We start from the raw sequence: 27,671 nt of genomic DNA on the forward strand, positions 1-27,671 counted from the left end.
TCGCACGGTGACTTTTAAAGCCACGCACGTCGCTTCTTGAGATTTTGTGAGATGTGCTCCTACCGTTTGAATTGAGGAATTTGTCTGGAGCGCAAAGAAACGTGAAATATCTGTGTCATCTACCATCAAGAGAAGGAGGAGAAAGCGCCTCCCTCCCGAGTAGATAATCGTGTCGACCTCATCTTGGTCCACTCGAGCTGAGAACAAAAGTCAAGACAATTAACAGAATGTCACAGAGACCCCCCCCCCCCCCCCCCGTGAATTATTCACAAGTCATACTAAGCTTGGAGAGTTTGGTTTCCTCCAAGTGCTGATCGGCAAGCTCTCAACTGACAAAACAGTGACCAAAATTTGTCATCGCTGACACACGCTCTTCATTTTTGCCCCTTTGACACCTTCGGAAGCACATTTGGTGACTTAGGGTGTACTTTTACACGACTAAACAACCTTTTTGGCTTCGTACGTTCTCATTCTCCTCAAACAAGAGCCAACAAAAAACAATTGCAAACATTATAAGTATACCAGGCGACTTGTTGGCAGTGTCACTGTTAGTTTCTCATTGCCCTTGTCAGCGTATGCAAGCAACGCATCTTTGTAATCGGAGTTGTCCCAAAACAGCGCTTGGAAAAAAAAAAAAAGACTGAATAACAATAAGTTGATTCTAGCCCGTTGTCCCCGAAGGACGCCAAAGGCTCGGATTTTCCAACTATTTCACTGAGAGACCTTTCAGAGTCCAGAGCCTCCCACGGAGTCAACTTAACCGCAAGAGTTTTTCCTGCGGACGCCAACCTCGACACATGACAGCTTGACAGTAGCTGAGCTTATGCAAATGAACGAAGCTGTCAGTTTTCTCTGTTCCATCGACCGATTGCCAAGTTCTGCATGATGGTTATCGCATTCTGCTTTGTCTGACACCGCGAAAGGGAAAGTTTCGGATCCGTGACACAATTGTGCAAACAGATGTATCCTGGTTGCTAAGTAGATGACACAACGAGTGTCCCGCCCCTTATTTCAACCTGCAGCTCAAGCTCTGCAGGCAGAATGACTCGAGTAGTTATAAAACATCAACCGCTTATGCGGCAAGTGAGACCTGCACCGACATAAATGGCAGCAAGGTCTTGTCTTGGATGATTTTTTTTTTTATGGAGGAAAAAAAAGTGAAAACATGCCAACCAAATATTGATCTTTACAGAGGGTGCGTTTGGTTGTGTTGAATCAGCAACTGACTCACCGCAGGTGTCGAGTGAGCCGAGCTCCGCCTATAAAGAGATGCAAATGTGCCTCCGCAGGTTTCCTTTTACACCCGGAGGCAAAGAGCGGCAGTCATCGCATCATCGGAGCTCTTTTGCAATGGAAACCAGCCAATATGCGATTGTCAGCTGAGCGACGTTGACAAAAGGATCAGTCGACCGGTCATTTCCACCGTCACTCCCGCTGCCGCCGCCATGCCTGTCGCAAACCTCCTCGGAGTCCAATCCGACATGCAGCTGGTGCTCAAAATAAGTCTTTCTGTGGCGGCGGTGCTTCTTGTGTCACTAGCCTACAGGTTCTACAACTCCAGGGGCACGGAGGAAAGTCCCGTCCGGCGTAGCAAAAAACAACAGACTTGCCAGAGATGCAAGACAAGCCTGTCGGCGGGTGACACCGGCGATAATCTACTCGGACCGACCCTCACGGATGCTCCGTCATCTGACAACGCCAAAGGAAGACCGACAGAAGCTAATCCAGCCCAGGAGGCACGTTGCCTGTCACACCGTGAACAGCATTTGGAAAAGGAAGCAAAGTTATCGGTGCCCAGTGATAGCGCTCCGACTCTTCCCGAAGCGGCAAAGTGTGGACGAGCGAGTACAAAAGGCAGACGCTCTCCCTGCTTTTTAAAAAAACTGGACGGCGGTTTGGGTGTGGGAAGGGAGCTAAGGCAGGACTTGGAACGACACGGCGTCTACTCCAGCTTTCTCTCCAAGGCGGAGATCAAGGTGGAGGATGCTAAGCTGGTGCTGGATAGTCCAAGAGACCAGGTAGTGCACGGAAAGATATATGAATACTACGTGGAAACCTCTTCTCACTGTACTACGGAGCCAAACGTTAACTTGGGTCCGACTGAAAGCAAGTCTGAGTTGCAACGAGTAGCGATTGGAAGCGATTGCATCACCGGCACAGGTTCTCCTCTTTCTGTGGACCCTGACGTCGCTGAGGAACCGTCCCTCCTTGGGACATCCGTTCCGAGGCCCTCCGCGACGTCCGGACCCCAACGCAAACCGAGCTATCTCGCCGCTGCAGAGCAGTCGGAGCTGCCGAGTCCAGTTGCTCCCTCCGATAGCTCAACGAACGCCGGTCCCCCGTTGACCAGTCCTTCCACAAACGACGAATGCCCCAATGTGAGCAAAGGGTCTCATCTAGAGGCTGTCGCGGGGAGTCTCTTGGTCCACCGCTCAGATTTGGGAAGCCTGGAAAATCAACTGGATCTGGGCAACTGTTTGGAGGCTCTCTTTTTGGCCAAAAAACACGACCGAGGGTCCGCGGTGCAGGCGGCCATTGAAGTGATGTCCAACAACTACCTCCAGGTGCTCCGGGACGCCGACCTTTACGGGCGGCTTACCGATGCCGAGCTGCAACTCATCAGGAGGCAGAGAATAAGAGGGAGAAGCTTTGTCATGATGGCAGATATGGACCCCCAGGACTGTTCGAGGAAGAGCAAGGCGCTGAAAAGGAAGCCGAGTGCTCTGTACTACTACGACGACTGTCGAGACAGCTGGCATCAACTTTGCTCCATTCCGCAGGAAGTCATCAGCAAAGCCTGCGCCATGTGCACGATGGACAACTACCTTTTTGTCGCCGTGGGCTGCCAAGGCACAGAGGATGAAACGACGCCTTCCAAGCGCGTGTTTTGCTACAATCCTCTCACGTCCATTTGGAAGGAGATCAGTCCCATGAATGAAGCCAGGCCCCGTTGCAAACTGGCCGCCCTGGATGGCTACATCTACGCCGTCGGCGGGGAGTGCCTCTCCTCGGTGGAGCGCTACGACCCGCGATCGGACGCGTGGACGTTTGTGGCCTCTCTGCCGAACGATACCTTCGCCGTGGCCCATCACGTGACGGTTTGCAACGGGGAGCTGTTTGTGTCCGGGGGTAGTCTTCGCTATATGCTGCTGCGCTACAGCCCCAAGAGCGACACCTGGAGGGGCGGTCTGATGGCGGGCGGCAAAGACAGGACGGCGGACATTGTGGCCGTGGGACCCTTCCTCTATCGCTTTGAAGTCAACCCTCTGCTGGGGGTCAGCGTGTACCGCTACCACACCGTAGCCCGACTGTGGTACGAGTGCGGCGCCAAACGGCTCCCCCGCTGCCCCGCTTTCCAGTGCGTGGCGATGCACGACAACATCTACTGCGTCAGCCGTCACTTCACCTTGAGATTTGAGGCCGACGAGATCTCTCCGGCTTTCAGCAATGACGATTTGAGCGTGGCCCCCGCGGCCAAGGGCCTGCTTTTCCCCTTTGTCCTGTCGCTCCCTGATAAGCGGCCTCTGCAGACCAGCGTGTAGCGCAGATTCACTTTCAGAATGATGAGAACGTTGTGCCCGCCAGCTTACACAGGCAGTCCGTCGCCGTACTTTTTGACCATTGTCCATGACGAGCTTACCCTCGGTTTTCGGCCATTTGTATCGCGGTCACACTGAAGCTCTGATCGTGGATGCATTGATTACGTTTTGGGGGGGGGGGATTCATGGTTAATATCAAACGTATCTTCAAAAAGTAAGTGTGCTGTTGTAATTGTATATTTTGCATGAAGGAATTACGAGCCTCATGTGTCTCTTTAATGGACGTTTTCTTGGCAAACATGCAAAGCGCAACCACGATGTTCCTTCATTGTACTTTTATTGCAATTACTGCCCCTTTATTAGCGATCTCCCACCATAAATGTAAAACGTTAGCACCCTAATGGCCGCCTGACTGCTGTGTGCTTAGATTAACGCAGGACGCGCCGCCTCGCAAACAGCTTGCTCCTCTCGATTTGTTGCTCCGCCTTGCCATGAAGTGACTTTTACAACATTTCAGCTTCTCGTGCTGAAAAACCCACTCGTGAATAAGCGCCGCAGTAAGTATACATTATACAAATGAGGCGATCGGGCCGCCATCCGTCACTGAGCGTGCAGTACACGGGGCACAAATAGAACTGCCACAGTGACCCGGAGAGGATGCAATTATCTGGGGCCGCCGCGTGAATACAGCAGCATGCAAATGGAGGTGTCGTGCGAGATAAATCGGTGAGCTTCCGAAAGCGCGTGTCGCAGGCGGGCTCGCTCTTCTTTGACTGAGTGTCGTATTTTGCTGCCCTCCAAACATCTCCAAGACGGATCCAAACTTGTCATTCGCTGCATGCGCTCTGTATTCCACTGTGGGTCATTATGCGCGAGGAAGTCAGATGCCCTGAGAGTGACGTCAATATTCATCATTGGGAGCTTATTGAATGACTGACGGCTTCCCCGGAGAGGTGTGCTGCTACAGCACCATCATGTGGCTCAGGCAGCAAACAGAGCAGCGCGGGCGGCTTGACAGGTCGCTTTTCCGAACCTCCTTCGACATCATGATGGGGGTGGGGCGGCGGGGGGGGGGGGGGGGGGGGAACATCCGAGCGCCTAAGCTGCCGCCGGTTGCTCGCAGATGGTTGACCATCACACATAAGCGTCTTTGATTCTTCCTAATTAAACACTTTGATTCCACGTGATTAAGCCCCTAATGGGATGGGAGTTGCACGCATCCCTGCAGACGTCACCTTCAACGACTCATGACTCGGGTCAGCTGCGACATCATTTTTTTTTTGGTTTTGTTTCTTTTGTCTTTGCAAGATCCCGGGGAATACAAACAGCACACGCTGCCTTTGAGAGAGGAGGAATTTGCATGTCATTATCTTGTGGAAGCCCAGCCCCTCTGGTTTCACATTGACTCTCTCTCACATGCGTGTGATGTATAGAAGCTGAGAATATCGAAAGCAATAAGGACAGAGCAGCGACATAAAAAAAAAAAAGAACACGTTCACCGCTTATAATGAAGTTAAGTGACAAAAGAGCACTGCTCTAAATAGTGTTCGAATCAACAGATGAGGCAAGATAAACATTAACATGCCCGGGGCCGTCTTTAAACTCGCAGCGGGATGCTGTTAGTCGAGATGGTAAAAGTTTTCATGAGTTTTCAGTTGTTGTTTTTTTTTTTTTTTTTACTCGTTCTGTTCTGGGGACTTGAAAATGTTGATGTGATATTGAGGTGATGTGCCCCGAAGGCTTCAAACCAAAATGTCTGACTTCCTGTTGAATTTTGGCCATGGATCTTTGAGACGTTTCCGTGCATCTTGTTGTCATTCCAATTTCAATTTTATGTCAATCACTGATACTGGTATCAGGAGCAATCAGAAGCAACACCCCCCCCCCCCCCCCCGCCCACAACTATCTAGCAACTGAGGGTGTATGCTTACAAACATGAGTGAGTTTTTGGGGTACGTGTAAGCCTTCCAAAAGCTGATGCAATTATTAGAAGACAAATGTCATCGTTAGAAAACTTTCTTTGAAAGGATTTTTCTTTTAACTTGAGTGTATTTGTGAGTAGGACTTCAACCATGTTCTCAAACCAACATACAGTATTCCCTTTGAAAAGTGTCATAGCCATGGAAGCAATTTGCATTCGGTTCCCATGAATTGGTGCAACTCCTCCTGCATTCCCAAGAATTGGCACCTTGGAAAACTTGCAAACTGTCGCAACGGTGGGCGTGACTGCTGCGTTGCGGACCGGAGCGAACCGCGTTTGGTTGGAAGGGCCATAAAGGAAGTCGCCACAGACATTAACTTCTCTGCAACAATAAAATGCGCATCTGGGTGGACCTACTTTTCATTGTTCACAAGCACAACTGCTGCGTGCCTGCAAAATATACAAGCCCTAGGTGTGTTTTGCTCATCGCCGGGGCACGGCTGCTTGAATATTTAATTCCTCATATAGAATAACGCTTGGCTTGCTTCAACTGACTCTGTCGCCCCTTTCATGCAGCACATTGGCTTGCTGACCAGCGGCAACCGCTTTCGACGAGAAGAGCGCGGAGGAAGTACGTCTCCTTCATGCGTCACACTTGAGTTCCCGGCTTGCCGATGTCGCCCTTCACGCAACTGCTGTCTCACCTCCGCGACGCCACTGACACCCATCGGAAGCCCGGCCACGTCCCTCCGATCTGCTATGACTTGCACGTTCAGTGATTGATACAATGAGTCGACCGCTTGTACTTTAATGCGAACTATTTCAATTTCAGTGAGCCCTTGGCTTGTGACCATTTTGATGATGACATACCGTGCTTTCAAGTTTTTTAATTTTCTTTATTTTTTGGTGTTGGGGGGTGGGGGGGGAGACAGTAGGCCTACTTTTAAATTCACACCCACCCGTTTTTAACTCATTCAGTACCAGCCGATTCTGGACCAAGTCTGAAAAGACGTTTAAAAATGTCTTTGGGAGTGAATGAGTTAATCGCGTGTTCAATGTGACATTGCAACACTTGAGCTCGCTACAATTGACCGTTTTGAACAGACACGAGGAACCCATACGTTTTTTTCCGTTCAAGAACACACAGAAATAACTGGAATTTCCATCATAAATGGAATTTTTTTTTGAAAATTAGACCATTCTCTGCAATTTAATTTGTTGTGCGTGTGTGTGTCAAATTCATGGTGAGCACTGCTAATTACGTGCTATCAATAAAAAGATAATCTCAGCCGAAGAGCTTTTACAAATTGGACCATGACAGAAACAATCAAACAAGAATGAAGGCAATGAAGTGTGGGGCAGCTGTGGCACAAAGCTTCCATCGGTTGGTGTGCAAATACATTTCTCCGGACTGCTTTGACAGGCGACGTAAAAGGGCCCAGTCAGCAAAGGCATCTGGCCCGGATTCGGCATGAAGCTGGCACAGCTGGCCTTGAGTCGGCACTGGCATAATGCATGTGGCCCGAACACCGCCCAGGAGTGGCAAAGGAGGCACTGGCTTGACTCTGGCAAACCAGATGAGGGCCAGTTGTGGAGTGAAGTATTTGGGCCAGAAATCAATTTACAACTCTGGCCCATATATGGCCAGCCACCCTTAAATGCAGTTTCAGATTTATTTTTTCAACACACAGCCTTGTTTTACAATTGCACACCGATGCGGAATTCCATTCATCTCACACACACACACACACACGCGCGCGCACGCACGCACGCACGCACACACACACACACACACACAAACAGACACACACACGCACGCGCGAGGTTCAATCAGGCCCGCAGGATAATTTAAAAATGAAAAAAATGCATAAAAGACACAGAATTAATATTTTTAATAAGGTGCAATTCATTCACTGCTTTGACCAGAGAAGAAGACAACAGCAGCCTCAGTCCGTCACTGAGACATACCCATGACAGCAGATGCTATCAATAGCACTCTCACATTTACACATTCAATAGCACTCTCCTTAGTTTGTAAAGTGTAGGCAGGGATTACATTTAGATTTTATAGGCACGTGTAAATGGTTTAAAACTTACTCTCTTTAAAAGTCTTGTTTAATCATAAAGTGCATTACTATATTTTTCAAAAATTTTAGCCGAAAAAAACGACCATGTATAGTAAGGCGTTTTTACCCTAAAAAAACGACCATGTAGAGTAAGGGGTTTTTGGCCGAAAAAAATGACCATGTTTAGTAAGGCGTTTTTAGCCGAAAAAAAACTGCCATGTATAGTAAGGCGTTTTTGGACGGAATTTTTAGCCGAAAAAAACAACCATGTATAGTCAGGCGTTTTTAGCCGAAAAAAAATGACCATGTATATATAGTAAGGCATTTTTGGACAAAATTTTTAGCCGACAAAAACAACCATGTATAGTAAGGCCTTTTTGGACGAAAAAAACGACCCATGTATAGTAAGGCCTTTTTGGATGAAATAAACGACCATGTATAGTAAGGCGTTTTTAACCCAAAAAAAAGGCGACCATGTATAGTAAGGCATTTTTGGACGAAATTTTTAGCCGAAAAAATCGACCATGTATAGTAAGGCCTTTTTGGATGAAATAAACGACCATGTATAGTAAGGCGTTTTTGGACAAAATTTTTAGCCGAAAAAAACGACCATGTATAGTAAGGCCTTTTTGGATGAAATAAACGACCATGTATAGTAAGGCGTTTTTAACCCCAAAAAAAAAGCGACCATGTATAGTAAGGCATTTTTGGACGAAATTTTTAGCCGAAAAAATCGACCATGTATAGTAAGGCCTTTTTGGATGAAATAAACGACCATGTATAGTAAGGCGTTTTTAACCCAAAAAAAAAACGACCATGTATAGTAAGGCATTTTTGGACGAAATTTTTAGCCGAAAAAAACTACCATGTATAGTAAGGCGTTTTTAGCCGGAAAAAAAACGACCATGTATAGTAAGGCGTTTTTGGACGAAAAAAACGACCATTGATATGGTAAGGCATTTTTGGACGAAATTTTAAGCCGAAAAAAACGACCATGTATAGTAAGGCGTTTTTGACCGAAAAAAAGGACCGAACTTAGTACCTCAATTCAAAAACAAAACCTGACGAATAAAACGTTGTTTTGTATTTGTAAGACTGAATATGAAAATAAACAGAATTTAATTTTCAGTGAGGATCAAATACAGTTTCAAAGAAAAAAAAATCGATCGTTTCAAATTCAGATTGTACAATTCAGATTCAGTTATTCAATATGATTCAGAGTAAAATATACAAGTCCATCCATTATCCGAGCCACTGACCTTCAATTCACGTAATTCAAATTCAGTATAAACTATTTAGAAGTTATTCACGTTTAGTTTTTGGTGGCAAATATTCCACCCCACAGCGTCACACCTATTTTAGTTTTGGTTGTAAAGTGCCCTAGAGTGTCTTGAAAGACGGTTATAAATGAAATGTATTATTCTTATTCTTATAAGAAATTCCAGGGATTATTTTTACTGACCATTCATTGTTCATGACATGTACAAATGTTTGTTTTCCTAACACACTGTCCATTCTTGTTTTCTTACAGTTCTTACAGCCGCTGTGAGACCTAACAGCCTAACATCTTGGAACTCAGACCAGGAAATTGATGTCACAATCAAAAGATGGCTACATCTGGCTCCTGATCGGGATGGTGACAGAAAGGAGAGCATGAGAAGAAAAGAGGACATGGAGTGCGCAACAATTTGATGGATGGAAAAATACCGTTCAAGAGTAAGCTGCATTTGGACTTTGTGTTCACTGTTAAATAAAGAAAAGTGCATTTTTCCAGTGTATGTGGAGTTATATGTGAGGTTCACAAATTATGACAATAAACATATTTTTATAACAGTCTTTTTTGAGACTTTTTTTTTAATGTGGGTCAAATATGGCTCATGAAAGATGTGGCTTGGTTGAGGTTGAATTTAGGCTGATATCAGGAACCTGTTCTGGCCCAGCGTCAGGCCGGAGTTGGGCCAGATATGGTTTTACAAAGCCGCTCAGATCTGGGCCGAATGCGGCCCACATCATGGATGCCAGACGTGGGCCACTGCAGAACTGTCATTCATTGAGGTATGTGGGCCGAGTGTACGTGCCGTGTCTGCCCCAGAGCTGGGCCAGACCAATTTTGCTGACTGGGGGGCTGACGTCAGGCTGCCTGGAAGTCACTTGTCGTCTTAATGCAGTTCCCTTTAAAGCCTTCGAGTGCGTGACCTCTTCTTTTATAATACTCTGCAAGAGGCTCGCAAAGTGGCGTCGTCAAGCCGCCACTTTAATTGCCCGGCGCGAGTGACGATTTGACACGTACTTCCAGAAATTTGCTCTCCTAATGACTTCTATCTCGGCCATCAATGTTATGCCGGGATTAAAAGCTTTGACTTGCCGTCCGGTGACAGCCACTCAAGCGGCGTTAGAGCCTCGAAGGAGCGCTTCGGAGGCTGAGGGCCTCGGCACGCAGCAGGGCGGCTCTCGTCTCATACTTGTCTGGCTCCGAGCGCCGGTGGGGCGGGTCAGCCGGGCGGCCGTCGCTGTTGGCTTTCGCCTGAACTGTGTCAAAGAGAATAAACACTCGCGCGGCGCACTGCAGCGCTGGTAGTGAGGCGGGCGGACGGAGCCACGTGCCTAGCGTGCGGATTAGTCACCATCGATCGTCACTCCTCCACAATTCTTCAGTCGTTTCTGCGTTCGGTTGCTGATCCAGGCATCCAGGCTGGAGAGGGACGTCCCCATCAGTCCCGATGTAACACCTAATCAATTTGCTAAGGATCTGAAACGGTGCGATCATCTACCAACCCTTGTTGTTTTCACTTTACCTCTACGTCCTTATTGCATGTTGATGCACCATTCCAATGATTTCTCATTTCTCATCGCGAATACTTGAAGAACGGGACATCACTTAGCTCCTTGGCGGGCAACCCGCAAATTCACCTTAAGCTGCAGTGTTGTGAAGGAGCTGCAGCTGTTTGATGCTCTGATAAGGGACTCCAGTCAGAAGATCGTTCCAACAAATAAAGTCTACTGGAGATAAAAGCATGGAAGAGTTTCTCCTAGTCTGCTTGGAGGATGCAAACTTTCAGTCTGGTAGAGATTGATATCAAGCAATAATATCACAAAGACAAGTACAAAGTATTACAATAAGTACAGCAGCGCCGTAATGGGGAAAAAAAATCTCATGGCACACTGCCATACAAAAAAAGTGAAATTGGATCTGCTGTGACACCGCACTTTGGGGGGGGGGGGGGGGGGGGGGCATTTCTTGTTGGGACAGCATCCGGCACACTTTGTCAGCCTCACCTGTGCTTTTGCAAGCCTAATGTATGCTCCCTTGAAACCGTCGCCTTCAGCAAACGTGCCACGCGACGGCGGACGCCAGTTAAGACAACAAGACGAGACACCAGTCACGAGTCGGCTTGCGGCGCCTTGTTTGTTCGCTGACTGGAGCCTGTCGCTCCACTTCTATTTATCCAGCTCGTTTTCTGTCTGCCGCACGGCGACGTGGTTAGCGACTCAAACAGCCTTCACGCGAGTACACCTGCCATGCCCTCGTTATGACACAGGCAGCAGACGAGAGATCTGAGAGGAAGGAAAAGAGGAAAAGGGCAGAAGGATGCCTTACAGGATGCAGGATACACTCAAAAGAAACGCAGCGCACATTGAGAAACACAAGTTGTGTCCTCAAGCGATTTCCACTGAAGTCCTCTGAGAAATCCAAACTAGAAGCATCACCAGGCCACAAAGCCATTTGGCATTTTCCGCCTTTTCGACTCCATAGGAGCTATCTATCTTGAGATGGGTGGACAGCGAACCCTCGCTTATCGCCGAGGTTACGTTCCCAAAAGAACCCGTGGAAGGTGACATCCGTGAAGTAGAGCGTGTCACGGCTCCTGAAGGTGTTTTCTACCTAGAAAGACTTGATGGGTCGACCAATTTTCAACAGCCTTTATTTTCCGCACATCCATCGTGGATGTCACACGATTTTTGGGTGAAAAACTAGGACAAAAATATATAATTACAAAATGAGTCCTGGCCACATAATGTGTGAACTTCTGAATGGGAATTTAGGAGTAATTCGAAGAAATGCAAGCTCTTGCCGCATGCACCTGACGCTTTCGTCTCTTTCCCCAAACTGACGTAACTCTTCGAACCACTTCCTGCCACTCAATGCAACCTGCATATACAACAGCAGGGGGCACAATAACCAAAATAAATGTGGTGTCTCTCGCAAATAACAGATATTGTAATTTGACCGTTGTGTAGAAAGGTGGATTTTATTTTTTTTAATATTACCATGAACTGATCATCGCAACAGTTACAGTCAGCTTTATTTTTTTAACAATTATTAGACAATACAAAAAAATGTAACCTGTAGCCGTCTTTAAAAACAAAAAGAGCGCTTGACGATAAAAGTCAAAGTGAAAGCGATTCCTCCCAAGAAGCCACGTTCCCTTTGACGACATTAAAGAAAAGTCAGAGCGACCTTGACGTTCGCGCCACAGACTTCATTTCTTATCGCAACTCCCTCTGTAGGTTATCAGCTTCAGGAGGAAAGGAAAGGACGAGCCGTCCATGATTTGCCAATAGCCTCCCCCGCCCCCCAAAAAAGCATTCCGCTCAAAGACGATGACGATATGAAATTGTTTTGGTCTGTGCTATTGCTTTTACTTGTGTGCACCGCAACGCCGGGCAAAACGTTTCACCTCAGAATACCTTGATAGTTTTGAGATTTTATTTTACCCCGCAAGGAAAGCAACACTTGATCATAACCTAGATTCCGTCACGTTATCAATATTATTATTATTATTACTGTTGTTGTTTCTTCTCGATGTGGACCACATATTGACAAATGTGCAAATCTCTAATTCATTTCATCATTTCCATCATCAATGGACATTTTACGTTGCGACAAGTGAACTTTGACCTTCGTCCTTTGTGTTTGAAAAGCATTGCACGCAAACGAATACTCGGAGCTACATAGACATCTTGCTCATAATATGACGAGTGGATGTAATATTTGAGGGGGGAGTGGGGTGATAAAAGGAATGAAGCGTGTCATCTAACAAGCAGTGCCAATTAAGAATGACACTGTTGATGCTCCACCACAGGCATCAAGGCGACAAACAAGCTCGGGAAGCTTTTTGTTAGCGTTTCTCCACTGATAAGCCCGTGAGGGACGTCTAAATTAGCGCAAGTATATGAGTGCAATTAGCAGACGGAACAAAACAAGCTACTAGCTATCTATCTCGCTGACTATCTCTAGCTAGAGATAGTCAGCTAGCTAGAGATAGATCGCTAGCTAGAGATAGATCGCTAGCTAGCTAGCTAGATTGATTGATTGATTGATTTGGTGCCTGTTCTATATTCATGTTCCATCACAACAGCAAAGTCTTTTACTGTCCTTGTCTGACCATGAGGATGTTTAGCCACCTTTAGCTTTGTGGCTCTGTGTGGAGGACACCATGAAAAATAATGATGTGTATCGGTGCTCATTGTATCCTGGATAGGACAGCTGGATGGATGGATTATCCTGAATTGAACCCTTTCATATCAACTTTGGGTCAGATTTTTAAAAAAAAATTCAAACCTATCCTGAATGTCATTCTTTCACCATGAAGTGTGAGGCTGTTTGCTAAAGTGACTGAAAATACCCCCAGAAATATTTAAAGTGTTATTATTTTAGTGGGCGCTTCAATGAGACTCATTCGGTTCAAGTTCTACCTTTGTCAACGAAAATAAATTATTCATAATTAACCAATGTGGGCTAAATCAATGAAAAAAAAATGCTCAGGGTGAGAATCTTAAACCATAACAAATGTGAATATTTTTTGTTTGTATAAATAGTAATCTTGCTCAAGATGGAGCAAAAGAAATCAAATGAAGTTTTCAGGATCTGAATCAGAAGTATTTGGAGGTGTTAAGTGCAAGCGAGTCAGAAAGAGAGAGAGAGAGAGAGAGAGAGAGAGAGACTAATCTGAACTTTCCCATCTGATCTGTAGATGGCAGTGATGGCATTTGTATTAATCCTGACATTGTGGCTTTGCACGCTTTACATGACTCTGGTTGTGTTTTGCGTGTTTCCATAGTTCAAGAGCTGAAATGTACATGATGCAGAGGGGCAGAAACTTACAACGTCAGGAGCACCAGGTAACCACGAGCTGCAGAGCAAAAAAAAAAAAGATCTTGCCTTGTCAATCACAACACAAAAACCACAGGTGGGATTTTCGTCTGTGGCATTATGATAAAAGAATGTTTGTTTACTTGGCACACACACACACGCTCATTTAATTGTGTCATCATAACAAATTGTCTTCAAAACTCTCATGTGGCACCAACAGAATGCTGTTGGATGCCTCACGTCATTTTCATCCTCCCAAAATAAGATTGATGATGATGCCCCCCACCCCCGACTCTCGTGATGAGAAGCACGTTCAAAAATGGATGGATGGAGATCGATCGATAAATAGATGTGCCACAGTGGTTAGCACGTCTAGTCCAGGTGTGCCCAAGACATGCGACGCACTTTTGCAGCCCGTTAACTATCGTAGCTCACACGTACCGTTTTAAAGTGCTTCCCTGGGCCCACCTAGATTCCCATTCTTTGCCCGTGCCCTCGGTGAATCGTACACGAAGCTAACTCTGAATGAGAACCATGGCCATAAAAGATAGAGCGCAACAGCTCTGATCACAAGCTGCAATTGCAAACTGCTGAGCGTTAACAACTTCCGGTGACGTAATCCCGCGTCACCGTAAATTTCAGATTTACCTGCTTTATTTTATTTTTCTAATTTTTTTTTTTTGTGAAAATGAGACTGATAAGATGATTAGGGTGCAGTGTACATTAACACAAAATATATATTACTAACATGTACAAAGACATCGTTTGTTTTTTTTTTCTCCTCGACACTCCTCGGATCTACTCTACCGGTAGATCAGGATCGACCTAATGGGCACCCCTGCTCTAGTCTAAACTGTCCCCTGGTGTGATTGTGAGTCAAAATGGTTGTTTGCACAAACACACACTCAGAGACACAGCATTCGCTCTTTAACAAATGACACAGGTCTCGGTGCATATGGAGGACCTTGTGTACACTTAATTAAGTGACCAGTGGGTGGGTGTTAAGTGTTTGAATCCCACTTGACGGGTTGCTTGTTTATTTTGCTCACCTGATAAGCCAAATGAAAAAGAACAACAACTTTTAATTCGCTTTTTAATAGTGTAGCTATGACTGGAGGTGAATTAACTTTTTATGCGGGATGGCGGGGGGGTCCACCCACCTGGATCTCAGTGGGGTGACCACTTTTTGGAGGCCCTCCACGCCAGCGAGCGCGTCGATCAGGATTAGTGAGCCCCCAGCCACCCTCCTTTCCCCCCACCCACCCCTCCTCCTGCTCCTTCGCAGCCTGCCCTCGGCTCGGCTCCACGCTCCACGTTCGGCGGGAGGCGCGCGTATAAAAACGGCGCGCGGCGGCTTGCGGAGCGCACAAGAGTTTGGCGCGGGGGGCTTCGAGGCGGGATGAGCGAGCAAAGCGGCGCCCCGTCGACGTCACCGAGTTCGGACGCGAGTTTTTGCCGTGCGCGAACCCCCTCCTCAAGGTGCGCGTGAGCGGCAGGTGAGAGACTCCGTGAAGGAAAGTGCAGCCGAGCCAAGACTTTTCGCCAGCATGGAGCTGAGGGGCGCGTGTCGGGCGCTCCTCTTCCCGGTCCAAGTGCTCTTCTACGTACTGCGCTCGGCGGTGCGGTGGCTGGTGCCGAGCAGGCGGAAGCAGCTGAGCGACGAGGTGGCGTTGATCACGGGAGGGGGACGCGGCATCGGACGTCACCTGGCCAAGGAGTTCGCCAAGCAGGGCGCCAGGAAGGTAACGCACAAAAGAGGCCCTTGCGGTGCACGCTTTGTTGTTGTGTCTGCGGAATCGGAGTGTGTGCAATTCGGAGTATTACACAACAAGTGGGGGTCACGCAGAGGTTTTATGGCAGGCCGCTGGTGTGATTAAACAGCTGACACGTGACGCGTGTGGTGGGAAGGGCTGCGGCGGGATTGACGTGTCGGGGAGCCGCACTCGGAAAAGGCATGCGAGGGAGTCATCCAGAGGACGCGCTATTAGGTGAACCGATCCATTTCAACGGCTGCGTGCCAAATAGTTCACAGTACTTGGCTTTTGATTGACACTGATTGTCTTGTTTGGCTCCCCCTGATGCAAAACCATGATGAGAAACAGCTGCTCACCCAAACTATCACCGCAATCGAGAATGTATCGATCACAGCCGTGCGTCTTTCGGGGAGGGACTTTCTGATTTGGATTTGCAACCCAAGTCCATTTTGTTTACTCCATTATGGTCAGTCCTTTATTCGTTTATGGACACTGATCAGCCCCGCAACATGTTGCTCGATGGAATGACATCACATTCGTGAGCTGTCAGAGTGTGTGCGGTTTCCTGCATCGGATATGATTACATATTGTGCAAGTGCACACCATTTTCTTATGAGCAACCACGTTTCTAAGTTAACTGTTGGGAAGTCCTGCTTGGGATGGTGTATGGGGTACCCAATGAAGTGTCCAGAGTGGGCCAGAAGTTTCTCTTCATTTTCTGCCGATCCCCGGATGAATTTGGCCAAGTTCCACCTTTGCTGAAAAATCATCATTCTCAACCCGCCAACGATATGCAACAATTCAAAGACGCTATTAACAACTTGCGTAGTTTCTCATCATAACGCCCTAATGAATAAAGAAGCAAAAATGGTCTCTTGCGTGTCAAGGTCAGATTTGTGTCCATACAGTTTCACATTAAAGACCCTCAAGTTCAAACTTTTGTCGAGATTGTCATCTTACTCGCAATTGCGCTTGTTTTGGTTCCAAATGTGGAGTGAGTTTTGCTCAGCACAGAGGGGGCATATCTAATTTTATGGGCATAAGAATCATGGACCACCCAAAAATCCTAAAGAAAATCCTCCTAGATTTAATTTATCAGCCTGAATTAGGGCCTCTGTTTTGTTTTTTTTGGTGATTGTTTCAAAATTTTAAAAAGACCAAAGATGCAAAATTGGGTATTTTTCATGTATTTAATATTAGTACTAGTAATGTCTCTCTTGGTGTCTGTCGTGTAATTACCTTAAACTACCCGAAAATGTGCATATTCCTTAATGGGTTAGTTTTATTATATTTATCATTGTTATTATTTTTATTATGATTAAATTAAAGGCAAAATATGTCAAAGTGGCCCTCAGAGGATAAAGTTTGGACACCCTGCCTGGGGTGTCAATTTATTTAAGTGTCTTAAAAAAAAAAACGACAACCAAAAAAACCTTTTTCAAAAAGACTTTTTCAGAGTGCAGCTGCACAACAAAAGATGTCGTTCTGCTTTTCAGCACCTCATTGTTGGGCGCCACAAAGGTGTGAAGGCATTGAAAACAACACCTGCGCTAATGTGCGCCGCAAACTACCTCCTGCTTGCAAAGATGCTCAGAGGAAACAGCGGGGCCATTTTGAATGAGGCTAACCTCTGATGTGAACCGGCGCCATCCCCCCCACCGTCTCTCCTTTGTGAGTGTCAGGCCAGAATTTCCTTTTTCCTCTGCGCGGACTTCCACGCTGCATGAAAGGGCAAACTGAAGAGTTGATGAATGAATCCTCGGAGATGGGACTCGAGCAGGAGAACGGAGAATTGGCGCGACGAAGCAATCATTCTTCGGACAGCTTCCAAAAAAGAAAAAAAGAAGAGAGACCTCTCAGCAGAGGTGTCAAAAGTACTCCTACTGTGCACTTAAGTAGAAAACGTGGAAAGACTGAAAACTATAGACAGTGCTACTCTTTGATGGAGATAGAGCATTTCACAGTGCTAAAATGGCACTGCCCCCACTAGATAAATGTGTGAGCACCTTCATTCACATCCACAGTTATCCCGCGGAGCGCAATGTGCAGTTAGCCAACGAGCTAGCTAGCTAGCTAGCGACTGTAAGTCTACATCTTCCCAAAAATAATTTTTGACTCAATCGTACACTGTACGATTTACGTTGTTGTTTGAGAGCCCGCTGGCACTTGCCAAACTTTTATGCTATCAAAAAAAAAGGGCGTCGCTAACTTTCTGAGCGGAATGAACCATTCTCTCAAATCAAGGAGTAGAAGGGGAATATCTTGATTTGCTCAATCTGTGACGTCAGCGTTGTGAATGCTCCCTGGTCCTCATTTCATTTCTCCATACCGCTGCAGTTCCCGTTTTAGTCCCCCCCCCCCCTCCTTATAAGACCCCAGGATCTCAACCACAGTAGACTTTACCCTTCTCCACACAATTGAGACAATCTGAGGAGAAAAATGTACACACCGTTTTTCAAATTGATGAACTCAAAGTAAAACGTTGTTTGAAAAATAAATACTCAAGTCAAGTCCGAATATCCTCCTTAAACGAGTAACAAACAATTGATTTCTTCTTGATGGTCTAAAAATGTGCAATTCAATCTGGTCGAAAGCCACAGTGCTGACAACAGGTTTGTGTGTGTGCGTGTGTGTTTTGTCCCGGAGGCGGGAAGCACACCACTCCCAGCTGGGTATTGCCCCGCAACTGACCTTGCTGTCTCTGCAGTAATTAGACAGCAGCAGGCGACTGCCTCCTGAACTCCCGCTGCCCCCTCTGTGTGGGTGCCGGCTCTCCCTCCTCTGTAGCCCTTTACTGTGGCGGGTGTGAAATTGAAAGGGAGTGGGGGGGGGGGGGGGGGGGGTCGGACATCGTGGAGTAACACGTGACTGTCGTGTAGTTGCGGCACAGCGAACGATGCTCCCCGTTGTTTCAAGCTGTGCAACTTTGGTGCGGCGATGCTTTCGTTTGCCTCGGCGACTGGTTGTTAAGCTGAGTTTGGAAGAGCAAAAAGCGTTACTCATCGGCCACAAATAGTTGCCGCCTGGAATTGCTCTTTTTCGGGTGACAGTGAAAAGAGCTTCTCCAGAAACAAGTGGGCATTTACTACATCACTAACGCGCAACTCACGAAAAGTTTCAGGAGGAGCAATTGTAACCTTTACAGTTGAACTTCATTCGACCTCTAAACCTTTTGTATGCACTTCGTGTTTGATGTGTTTAATCCGTGAGTCAACCAACACATTTCCCGGAAGACAACAGTTGAAATATCAATTCCAGCTGGAGCGGGAAATGTGTGGGTTGATTCACGGATTAAACACAACAAGCACCATTTCAACTGCCGTTGTCTTCATCGCACTGTTCACTTTTTGACATCAGGACACCAGGGGGAGGCTTTGATGTTCTCCGAGAGAAGTGGCTCCTGAGATTTTAGTCACAAGAGTATCGCCAGAGGTTTACAGCAGAGCCGTTCGAGAGATCGGAAGAGTCACAGAGAGGCATAGAAAGGGACATTCGTCGTGAAGTTTGCTGTTCAGCTTCTGGTTAGCGAACAACGCTGGGCATACCGTAAGACGCAATGAAGTTCCTCTGTACGTGAGTGCAGTTCATATGTGGACTGAAGATATTTTTTTTCGGAACCTAGTTTTGACCATGTCAACTGCTGGCCCTGCAATCACACCTCTTCTGTCGTTTTTCCACATGCCGCTGGAACGAAAGGACTCATTTCACTTGGTTGTTGCTTCAAAGGAGGGAAAAAGGCCTCCATTGGCCTGACTACTTCTGTGTCCCCATAGAAAACTGCCAGCACGGCGTCCAAGGATTTGGATCGCGTTAAAACCGGCAGATGTTGCACGGATCACGTCATGTGCTGTGTGTATCGGAAGAGACGAACTCAATAAGTCAAATGTCCTCGACTGATTGATGGGTGGGCGTTACGGGAGTTAATTTAAAACTGCTTTCTCACTGTTTCCTTTTAATTTTGCTAATCCTTGTTTGCTCGGAGCTTATTGTGTGTGGTGACGGATGATAAACCCCAGTGAATCAAAAGTGTGTGTGTGTGCGTGCGCGCACGTGTGATTTTTATTTATTTTTTTAACAGGTGAGCACAGTTCGAGGCCTGACATTTTAATGAGATTTTTTTGGGGGCGGAGGTGTGGGGTGTGGGGGTTCTTTGTCGGCATTGTTTGCAAGAATCCAACCCCATTAAAAGCTCTCGCTTATTCATTAGGACCTGTCAGCTTTATGCTTATCTCTCGTGGCCCAGCAAAAAAAAAAAAAAAACGACAACAACATAAAACCCAATCAACTCTAATAAGTTGGCAGAGGCTCATGGCTGGTGGTGTCGAATGTCCATGTTTGCTTAGCCAGCGACTCGAGCCTTTTGCCAAACGGCAGCAGTGAAGGCCATCCGTGCAAAGATGCAAAGGCCTCCGGGACTTCCTCATTAGAAGAACACCTTGCGAACCACCTGTTCACTGAAGCAAACAACCCTAACAATCCTAAAATCTCTTGTAAAGAATCCTTTGGTCTCTTTAAGGGGTTAAAGCCAATACACTTTAAATACTAAATGCCATTTGAGTTTCTAAAATACAAGTACCGGTACATAATTTATTCTGGGATGCTTTAAAGTTCCTTTTGGGAGAAACGGCAGCAAAACAGGCCAAAATCCAGATGTCAGTAATTGAGGATGGGCAAAGATTCATAGAATAGTGCGGTTTAGCCAAATGTGAAAGTGTAGACGATAGACCTGTATGTCTTAACTCAAGTTTAAAATATTTCTAACAGAGGTGGTCACGCTTAATTTCACAGATAAGGCGTTCCAGAGTATCGGAGCTTGAATAGAGAATGCTCAAGAACCTGCAGAGACAAAAGAAAAAGTAGCCACCTGTTGGGACAGTTAAAAGCGCGGATTGCATTTTCATTTGTAGATGCAGCGCTTCACTCGCCAAGTCATTGAAACACTCTTGTCAATTCCTGTAAACACACTGCGGTGTGGCACATGCAACGCGAACCCACTGAAGAGCGGCACTATTCCGCTCTGTGCGACTCCGGGTTCCGAAACAGCAGTTGAGGACATTTGAAGGAAATTCGTTATGCATTGATCACATTATTTATCACAGAAATGTCGGGTCTCCGCCATGAATGAGCGTCACCGATCCATGTATGTGGCTCATGCAGCGGAGCGCGCAGAAGCGCCATTGATCCGGTCTCACCCCTTTTGCCTTTCAAAAGAGAGAGAGAGAGAGAAAATAACGATTAAAACATCAACAATCTAAAACTGCTGATGGATGGGCCAGCACGGTCCGAGTCACCTCCCGCACTTTTCCCCGTCCGATATTAGCCCGAGTCGCTGCGGGCAAGCGGCCAAATCGCGCACTTGCGCCCTCAGCACTTCGCACACGTTTTCCGACTTCCTGAGCAGAAATGAGCGGGCGCCTCTGCTCAAAACGCCGTGTAATCTCTTTGAGAATTTGTGTTTGGAGAGATGAGGAGGGCTCACCCCCTGATTTCATTACCTTTCCCTGACCCCGGAGACTGACAGATCTAATTGCCCAATCACTAGTACCCCCACCCTTCCCTCCCACCCCCAGCCTCGCACACTCTTGTAACACCCCACCCCACCGCTAGCCAACCCCGTGGTCCGTGCCCAGATGACTGGCCCTTCTATTGGTCTTGGTGTGGATGAAGAGACGGTTCATTCACACGACAGCAAACTCACCCACCCCCGCCACACACGCGTGCGCGCACACACACTTTTAATCTGGCTCTTGACTATTTGTCGAAGTGAAAATGGCCTCTCTGTTCTCTCAATGAAAAGAGTGGTGCTTATCTGGTCTGGTGGTCTGACTGCCAGAAATATTGTGCAAGGCACACACAGTATTTTGTTGGCCGTGGCTGAAGACTGAATTACATGTGTCGGCTTTGTTTTTCACACCAATGGCGGGATGCAAAAGGCTTTTGTGTTTTTTTGGGGGGGGGGGGGGGTTGTGACTTGGTCTCGTTTGTAAGAAATCACTCATGATGAGTGCATATTTTTATTTCACTTAAGTCTGCGATTCAGCAGTCTGTGCCTTGCGAGGGAGCACTAAGTTGTTCGTACGTCTGCCTCACAGTTCTGAAGGTTGTCCTTGTGCCTTTTCCAGATCACACTTCCTTTGTGAATCTGATTGTCTGAAACGTCAAGGTGGCAAGACCGATGTGTGTTCGGTGACATGCCTGCTGCATGCACCGCACACTGGATCGGCTCGACGCTACCTGACGATGGCAGTTTGATGAAGTAGTGCGGTCTCTATGAGTTAAAACACAGTCGATGATTTTTTTTCTTGGTCATCTTTTTCTTGGCAACCTCCTAGCTCCACCCTCGGCTGTCAAATTACCAAAATCTGGTCTCGTAGTAGAGGCGGGTAGGGTTGACCAGTGACTCACATTACTATATATATATTTTAATCATAATTGTACAATCTCTTCATTATCCCCATTTTTCACTCTAAGCCCATCATTTTCATGGCAGGTAATCCTGTGGGGCCGCACGGAGAAGTGCCTCAAAGAGACGGCCGCAGAGATCGCTCTGTCGGGAACGGAGTGCCACTACTTCCTTTGCGACGTGGCCAATCGGGAGGAGGTCTATAAGCAAGCCAAGGTCGTTCGAGAAAAGGTACTCCACATTGACAGAACCTCGCAAAATGTTTCCCTGTGGTTCCACCTTCCAGCCTCCGAGCGCGCGTGTTTGGCTCCGAGCCGCTTCATCTCTCCCATCTGGCATATAGATTTACTTCAACTGAAATCTCGAAATAAGAGCGGAGAAGGTTGATGACACTTCTGGTGCAGCAAAATGCATTATCTCATGGAAGCAGACACGTAGTGCGCTTGCCAACCTTTTGTCTTTTTCCCCTCTGTTTGCTTTCTGCCATCAGGTGGGAGATGTTACGATTTTGGTGAACAACGCGGCTGTGGTCCACGGCAAAAGTCTGATGGACAGCGACGACGATGCCCTACTGAAATCGCAGCACATCAACACCATGGGACAGTTTTGGGTAAGCAAGATTAAAAGAAAGAAAAAAACAAATGGGCCAGCGTGGGTTTGTTGTGTTTTTTTGCTGGTGTCACCAGCAAGAGCAAAACGGCAGCAAAAGCAAAACAAAACAGCCAAGATTGTCACACCCGATACCTTTTGGTCACTGGGCAACACAACAAAACCATGCTGATCTATGCTGTTGCAGGGGTGGGGGGTGGGGGGGGGGGGGGTTCTATCCTTATCAATCTTTGCCATTGGCTTATAGGGACAGCCGTGAAAACAAAATACTCTTCCATGAGATAGCCAAACGCGTATGCACCTGTTTCTGTCATCACAGTAGGAGGGTTACATGTAATTCAGTCCTCAGCGGTGGCCAACAAAACACTGCGCTAAACCCTAACGCTACACTAACCCCCAGAGTTAGGGATATGGCTAATGCTAACCCTAGCCAGTAGCTATGAGGGGTAGAAGTACTTTTGTCGTTGTTGTAGCTGTAGTATCAGAAGTAGAGCAGCTTCAGTAAAGCTAGCAGACTAGTAATGGTCTGAGCAGTAGCAGTCGATGTACAGTAGTAATATAATTTGTAGGACTAGTAAGCGTAGTATTAGCTAAATCAGTAGAAGACTGAATATTCGTCTTCAACTAGCATTATTAGCAGTAGCAACAGCATATCTTGCATTACAGTATGCACAAGGAAACATTGGATTACTGTGAACAGTATGCCTTTCATGGCCAGATGTGCTTCAAGTTAAGTTCCATGTGTTGGTAATTTCTTGTCCTTGCAAATGTCACAAAGCTAGTGATCATCAAATAAGGAATCCCCGCATCGAAAGGAGAATAAAGGATCAACATGGGACTGTCAGAACCGCTCTTGAAGAACCTTCAAACTTGTCGAGTGTGGCAAGTTCGGAGGGCTAAGTGGAATGTTTCTGAAGGCTTCATTTCCTGAAACATTCAGAGGGGGGGCTGCGAATGTCATGGCATCATGATTCTAAATGGAGATCAGAAGACGGAAATATGCAGACGGAAATTCAATGATGCTTTAAGTGGAAATTGAAAAACAATCTGTGGTTTGACCCGTGGCCAGTCCTTGGCTGGATTTCATTCGCTTCTTTGTTTCGTTGCATCTTTTTACCATTCGTCTGTCAGACCACAAAGGCCTTTCTGCCTCGGATGCTGGAGCTTCAGCGCGGTCACGTCGTGTGCATCAACTCCATCCTGTCCCAGTCGCCCATCCCCGGCGCCATAGACTACTGCACCTCCAAGGCGTCATCGCTGGCCTTCATGGAGAGTTTGACGTTGGGCCTGCTGGACTGCCCCGGCGTTGGCTGCACCACAGTTCTTCCCTTCCATACCAACACCGAAATGTTCCAGGGCATGAGAGTCAGGTGGGAAACGCCGTCCTTTGTACTAACCCTGTCTCTGCTCATTTTTCCCCCAACCCCTTTGAAAAGCCAGAAGCTCTTCAATCCTGTTTGGCAAGAAAACGGTTTTCCAAAACAGTCGTTTTGTATCGACCAAGGGCTGTTTCTACGAGGTTAGCGTATCCTATACAAAAGCTGTGACTCAAACTGTCGGTGGTTTGTCAGTCACAATTTTAAGCGAGGATTCTGACAGCTGCACTTGGGATAGTCCTAGACGGAAAGACACTTTCCAGACCCTCTTTCCGTCAGCGTTTGGCATTTTGTCAGCATTTTGCGATGGGTTGCTGTTTGATCATAACCCGGGCACAATATAGACAAGTGCACTTCCGAGACTTTGTCGCGAGCCTTCATGTCGAGCTGGTAAGAGTTTCCCTCACTACGTTGTCCTTTCTTTGCTAGGTTCCCCCAGTTGTTTCCACCTCTTAGGCCAGAGGTGGTTGCCCAAAAGACTGTGGATGCGGTCCGTGCGGATGTGGCTTTTCTCTACCTGCCTTGGACCATGCATGCGCTTGTCGTTCTCAAAAGGTGAGCACGGCCCCCAACTTGGTTTCTCGCATCCTTTCTTCCACTTGCTAATACCCCCCCACTGTCCCTTCTCAACTTTCCAGCTTCATGCCACAAGTCGCACTGGAAGAAATCCATAAGTTTACGGGGAGTTATACCTGCATGAACACGTTCAAAGGACGGACATGAGCCTCGATGCAGTTTCGAGGTGACCTTGCTATCTCTGAGTTTAAATAGGAAACTATGGACCTCATGATACTTGGAGGTGGAGAAGAGGCCATCGCGGACAGACTTTTGCATCTACAGGGTGAAATATGTGTGATGAAGGATCGAGGCTTGGCCCTGTTTGAAGGTTAGGGAAAGCGTTTTTTTCCGCACGTGTGTTTGTATATACTGTACAGAGATGCCTTCTTAGAAGCCGTGTATACGTCTGTACCCGTGCCCCTTGTTTTAGTTTTATTCAGATTTCTTTTTTTTTTGTTTTTTAACTTCTTTTGGTTTTTATTTGCATAAAATTGAGATAATAAAATGCGGTTCTAGGCATGACCTCTTTCTGTGTGCAGTTCAAGAATTTGGACGGCTGGGGCCACGTGATAGCACTTTAGAGATTTATGGCAGGCGTGCGTTCAGCGACTATGACGGAGGATATTGTCAAAGAAGGAAAAGAAGGGGCGTGTCTCGGATGATCGAAGACGTATTGGGTCAGACTCAGTGTGGTCTTCTGCCACCACGTCTCAACTCAATCTCATGAACCACATAAAAAGACCATTAATGCTCTTTTATGGGGGGGGGGGGGGGGCAAAAGTCGATCTTGCACATTAAACAGATGGAGCGCTACCTGTGAGTCAGCATAAGCGCAATGCTTTTCAACATACTCTGACGTTCATCTCATGATCGTCTCCAGCTGATTTAATACATATTCATCAGGGGCTATGGCCCTAACGTGTCCAATTTGTCGATGGAGTCGTCCTTGCGGATGCATCAATGCAATGTGATCTGAACGTATTTATGGGACTGTCTGAAGTACTCATACGCACGGCGTTCACTAAAATGAATGGCTTTGGTGTCCATCTTACTTCATTTGAAGAAAATGGGATTTCTCATGTCTTCAGACGGACAGATTCGTGATGTCCCTCGAGGTACGTCGTAACGAGGTTCAACTGTACTTGGTGGGTTGGATTATGGAACGGAGAGGGCCATATGTGGACCATGGTCTCTAGTTTGCCCAACTTGCATTGTGTGTGTGTGTGTGTTTGTGTGTGTAATCTAGGCCTGTCCTCTTGCACCCAGAAGAGAGTAATTAACAATCGCAAGGCAGTCCGCGTGCACCTTCCTCACCACTGGGTGAGGAAGGCGGAGCTTGGCCGGCCTCCTCCATGGCGCCTGTTTCTCATTGTCAGGCCGAGCTGTTGCGAAATCCTGCTCCTCAGGATGGAAATAGGTCGGGGAGGCACGTCGCTCGCGTATGCTGGAAGAGGAGAACTAAAATGGTTTTGAAATCTCCCGGGGCAGGTTCAGTGTAAGGTTAGCCAAATACTGAATAAATCAAAGAGGACTTGGAAGGCCCTTTTCCCCGCGGAAGGCCTTCAGCGCCAGGGTGATTGAACTGGCGCAGGTGGAAATGGAGGATTTTTTTTTTTTTGTGGGGGGGGGGTTTCATTACTCTGTGCAGATGCCACAATGTTTATGCTTGGCATTTGACTTTTATCCAGACTGTCTGCACACATGTGACGGCAAGTCATGATGCATTTTTGTTCGTTCACATACATATTGAAAGGGCCAAGATGGTATATAAGTAAAGATGTATTCTAAGATGTGAGAAGACCAGATATCCAGCCCTTGACCGGATACTTTCCAGAAGATGCTCACAAATCAAACAGAAATTTAGCACACAAGGCTAATTAATAGTAATTGTGCCTTTTCCTACCATGAATAAAAAAAAGTCCATTTCCAAAAATAAAGCTTTGTGCTGTCAGCCTGAAACGTCAGATTTGGTATTTTAAGGATCAAACAATGGTCTGTGTGCCCCTAACACTATTGTCAGTATTTTATTTTCACAGAACAGCAATTGACAATTAAGGTGGTCAGTGCAGCAACAAACGTGTGTACACCCCTGAATGAAAATGTTCCAATGGGGCAGTATTCGCCGTTATCCGTGCCTGGTGTGATGCGCTTCGTTGGTTTCACAAGGTCTCGGGTGTGAATGGTAAGCAGGGGTGTTCGATTTGGTTATCAGTCACACCGTCTCATCGTGGGCAACGTGTAAGGGCCGTCCGTCCTCACTTTTGTGAGATCAAACGTGTGAGTGTTTGTGTTTTGTCCACTCTCGTCTTATTCATTTGAAAAAGGTCGAGATTTGAGTGAGCGAGACACGCACGCAGCTCCCAATCGCACAACTTGCAATTTGATCTCAAAGGAATGGTACCCTTTTATACTTTAACCTTTCCTGCACGTTCCGCATGCTGTTTATTTTTCGATTTCAAGAAGGAGCAATGTTGTCTTATTATTTTTATTGGATGGTAAATCCGGAGTCAGTTTGGCTTGTGTGATCTGTATGTGAAAAGCTGTAGGCTTTATGCAAAAATACTGCAAAGTTCCTTATTTGAGATTGGAAAATACTGGACCCAATTTGGTGTTCTGACCATTTTTACTTTTTCTGCCAGTAAATTTTTGAAATGAAATTGTTTTGTGTTTGGAATTTGGGACTTACTGTATGTTGTCGGTAGTTCCGTTGAACTCAACAGGTGCTATCAGACACCGGTAAGATTTGGACTATCACCCGCCAAGGAAGCACGAGGACAGGTGGACCTTGTCCCGAGCTCACAGTTGTGCAACGGCAAGCCGGCGCCAGTGGCGCTTGTGTCGACACCTCATCCAGCGCTCTTCAAGCCGCCGGGCCGCTTGGCACTTGGGGTTCATCCATCACGGGGCGACCAGCACGATAAAAAGACCCGGGCCTAACCCACGGCAAGGGGCCAGCCGTGATGCCTCAGTTGACCTGTCAAAGGGCCAGATTAATTGTACACAGTGGTGTTAAAGGTCGAGGGGAGCAACAAGCCCAGAGGGTGTCAGTCAAAACACACAGGCAAGCACAGTAGATAAATGCCGTAAAGCCATGCAAATCCATAAAGGGCCCGAGCGTGGGGTGGGGGGAGTAAGAAGCCACGTTGGAAATATTTCAGTGTGAGGCGGGCAAATAAGGTTTTGTTCTGAAATCAATCCTAATCTTTTACGGCTCCGCGCACAGCACTGCCGCGGGCTCGTTAAAGAACATGGTATCGAGGCAAAAAAAAGATAAGAACAGCGGCAGCGCAGCGAGACGGAGCCGCAATAAAGATTACCAAAAATAAAAAAAATTGCTATCCTCTGTTAATG

At 46.8% G+C, this 27,671-nt stretch overlaps 2 protein-coding genes and 1 long non-coding RNA gene across 3 annotated transcripts; 2 read left to right on the forward strand and 1 right to left on the reverse strand.

Annotated features, from left to right (window-relative positions):
• The first annotated feature begins 1,258 nt into the window (after nt 1-1,258).
• On the forward strand, nt 1,259-4,576 carry klhdc7a (kelch domain containing 7A). Its single transcript, XM_086117885.1, has one exon. It carries the CDS (start codon nt 1,446-1,448, stop codon nt 3,540-3,542), a length of 2,097 nt encoding a protein of 698 aa, XP_085974011.1. The 5' UTR covers nt 1,259-1,445; the 3' UTR covers nt 3,543-4,576.
• Nucleotides 4,577-10,933: 6,357 nt separating this feature from the next.
• Nucleotides 10,934-14,201, reverse strand: LOC147201826 (uncharacterized). The gene is made up of 3 exons (XR_015101567.1): nt 14,062-14,201; nt 13,633-13,660; nt 10,934-11,081 (listed from the first exon to the last, which is right to left on the reverse strand). It is a non-coding gene; the product is annotated as an uncharacterized LOC147201826 (long non-coding RNA).
• A 713-nt stretch (nt 14,202-14,914) lies between these two features.
• dhrs3b (dehydrogenase/reductase (SDR family) member 3b) lies at nt 14,915-24,839 on the forward strand. Its single transcript, XM_086118788.1, has 6 exons — nt 14,915-15,362; nt 21,865-22,008; nt 22,268-22,387; nt 23,518-23,756; nt 24,192-24,317; nt 24,401-24,839. Exons 1-6 carry the CDS (start codon nt 15,168-15,170, stop codon nt 24,483-24,485), a joined length of 909 nt encoding a protein of 302 aa, XP_085974914.1. The 5' UTR covers nt 14,915-15,167; the 3' UTR covers nt 24,486-24,839.
• The last annotated feature ends 2,832 nt before the right edge of the window (nt 24,840-27,671 follow it).

Source organism: Hippocampus guttulatus, chromosome 8 (assembly GCF_054856545.1).
Source record: "Hippocampus guttulatus isolate MCC_2025c chromosome 8, RoL_Hgut_1.0, whole genome shotgun sequence".
Classification (NCBI taxonomy): Eukaryota; Metazoa; Chordata; class Actinopteri; order Syngnathiformes; family Syngnathidae; genus Hippocampus; species Hippocampus guttulatus.

What these genes read in the sequence shown, in the direction of transcription:
- klhdc7a (XM_086117885.1), top strand. Translation starts at nt 1,446, where the DNA reads ATGCCTGTCGCAAACCTCCTCGGAGTCCAATCCGACATGCAGCTGGTG.
- dhrs3b (XM_086118788.1), top strand. Translation starts at nt 15,168, where the DNA reads ATGGAGCTGAGGGGCGCGTGTCGGGCGCTCCTCTTCCCGGTCCAAGTG. An exon ending in CCAAGCAGGGCGCCAGGAAG is followed by an intron (nt 15,363 to 21,864) that starts GTAACGCACAAA and finishes TTTTCATGGCAG; the next exon opens with GTAATCCTGTGGGGCCGCAC. An exon ending in GCGCTTGTCGTTCTCAAAAG is followed by an intron (nt 24,318 to 24,400) that starts GTGAGCACGGCC and finishes TCAACTTTCCAG; the next exon opens with CTTCATGCCACAAGTCGCAC.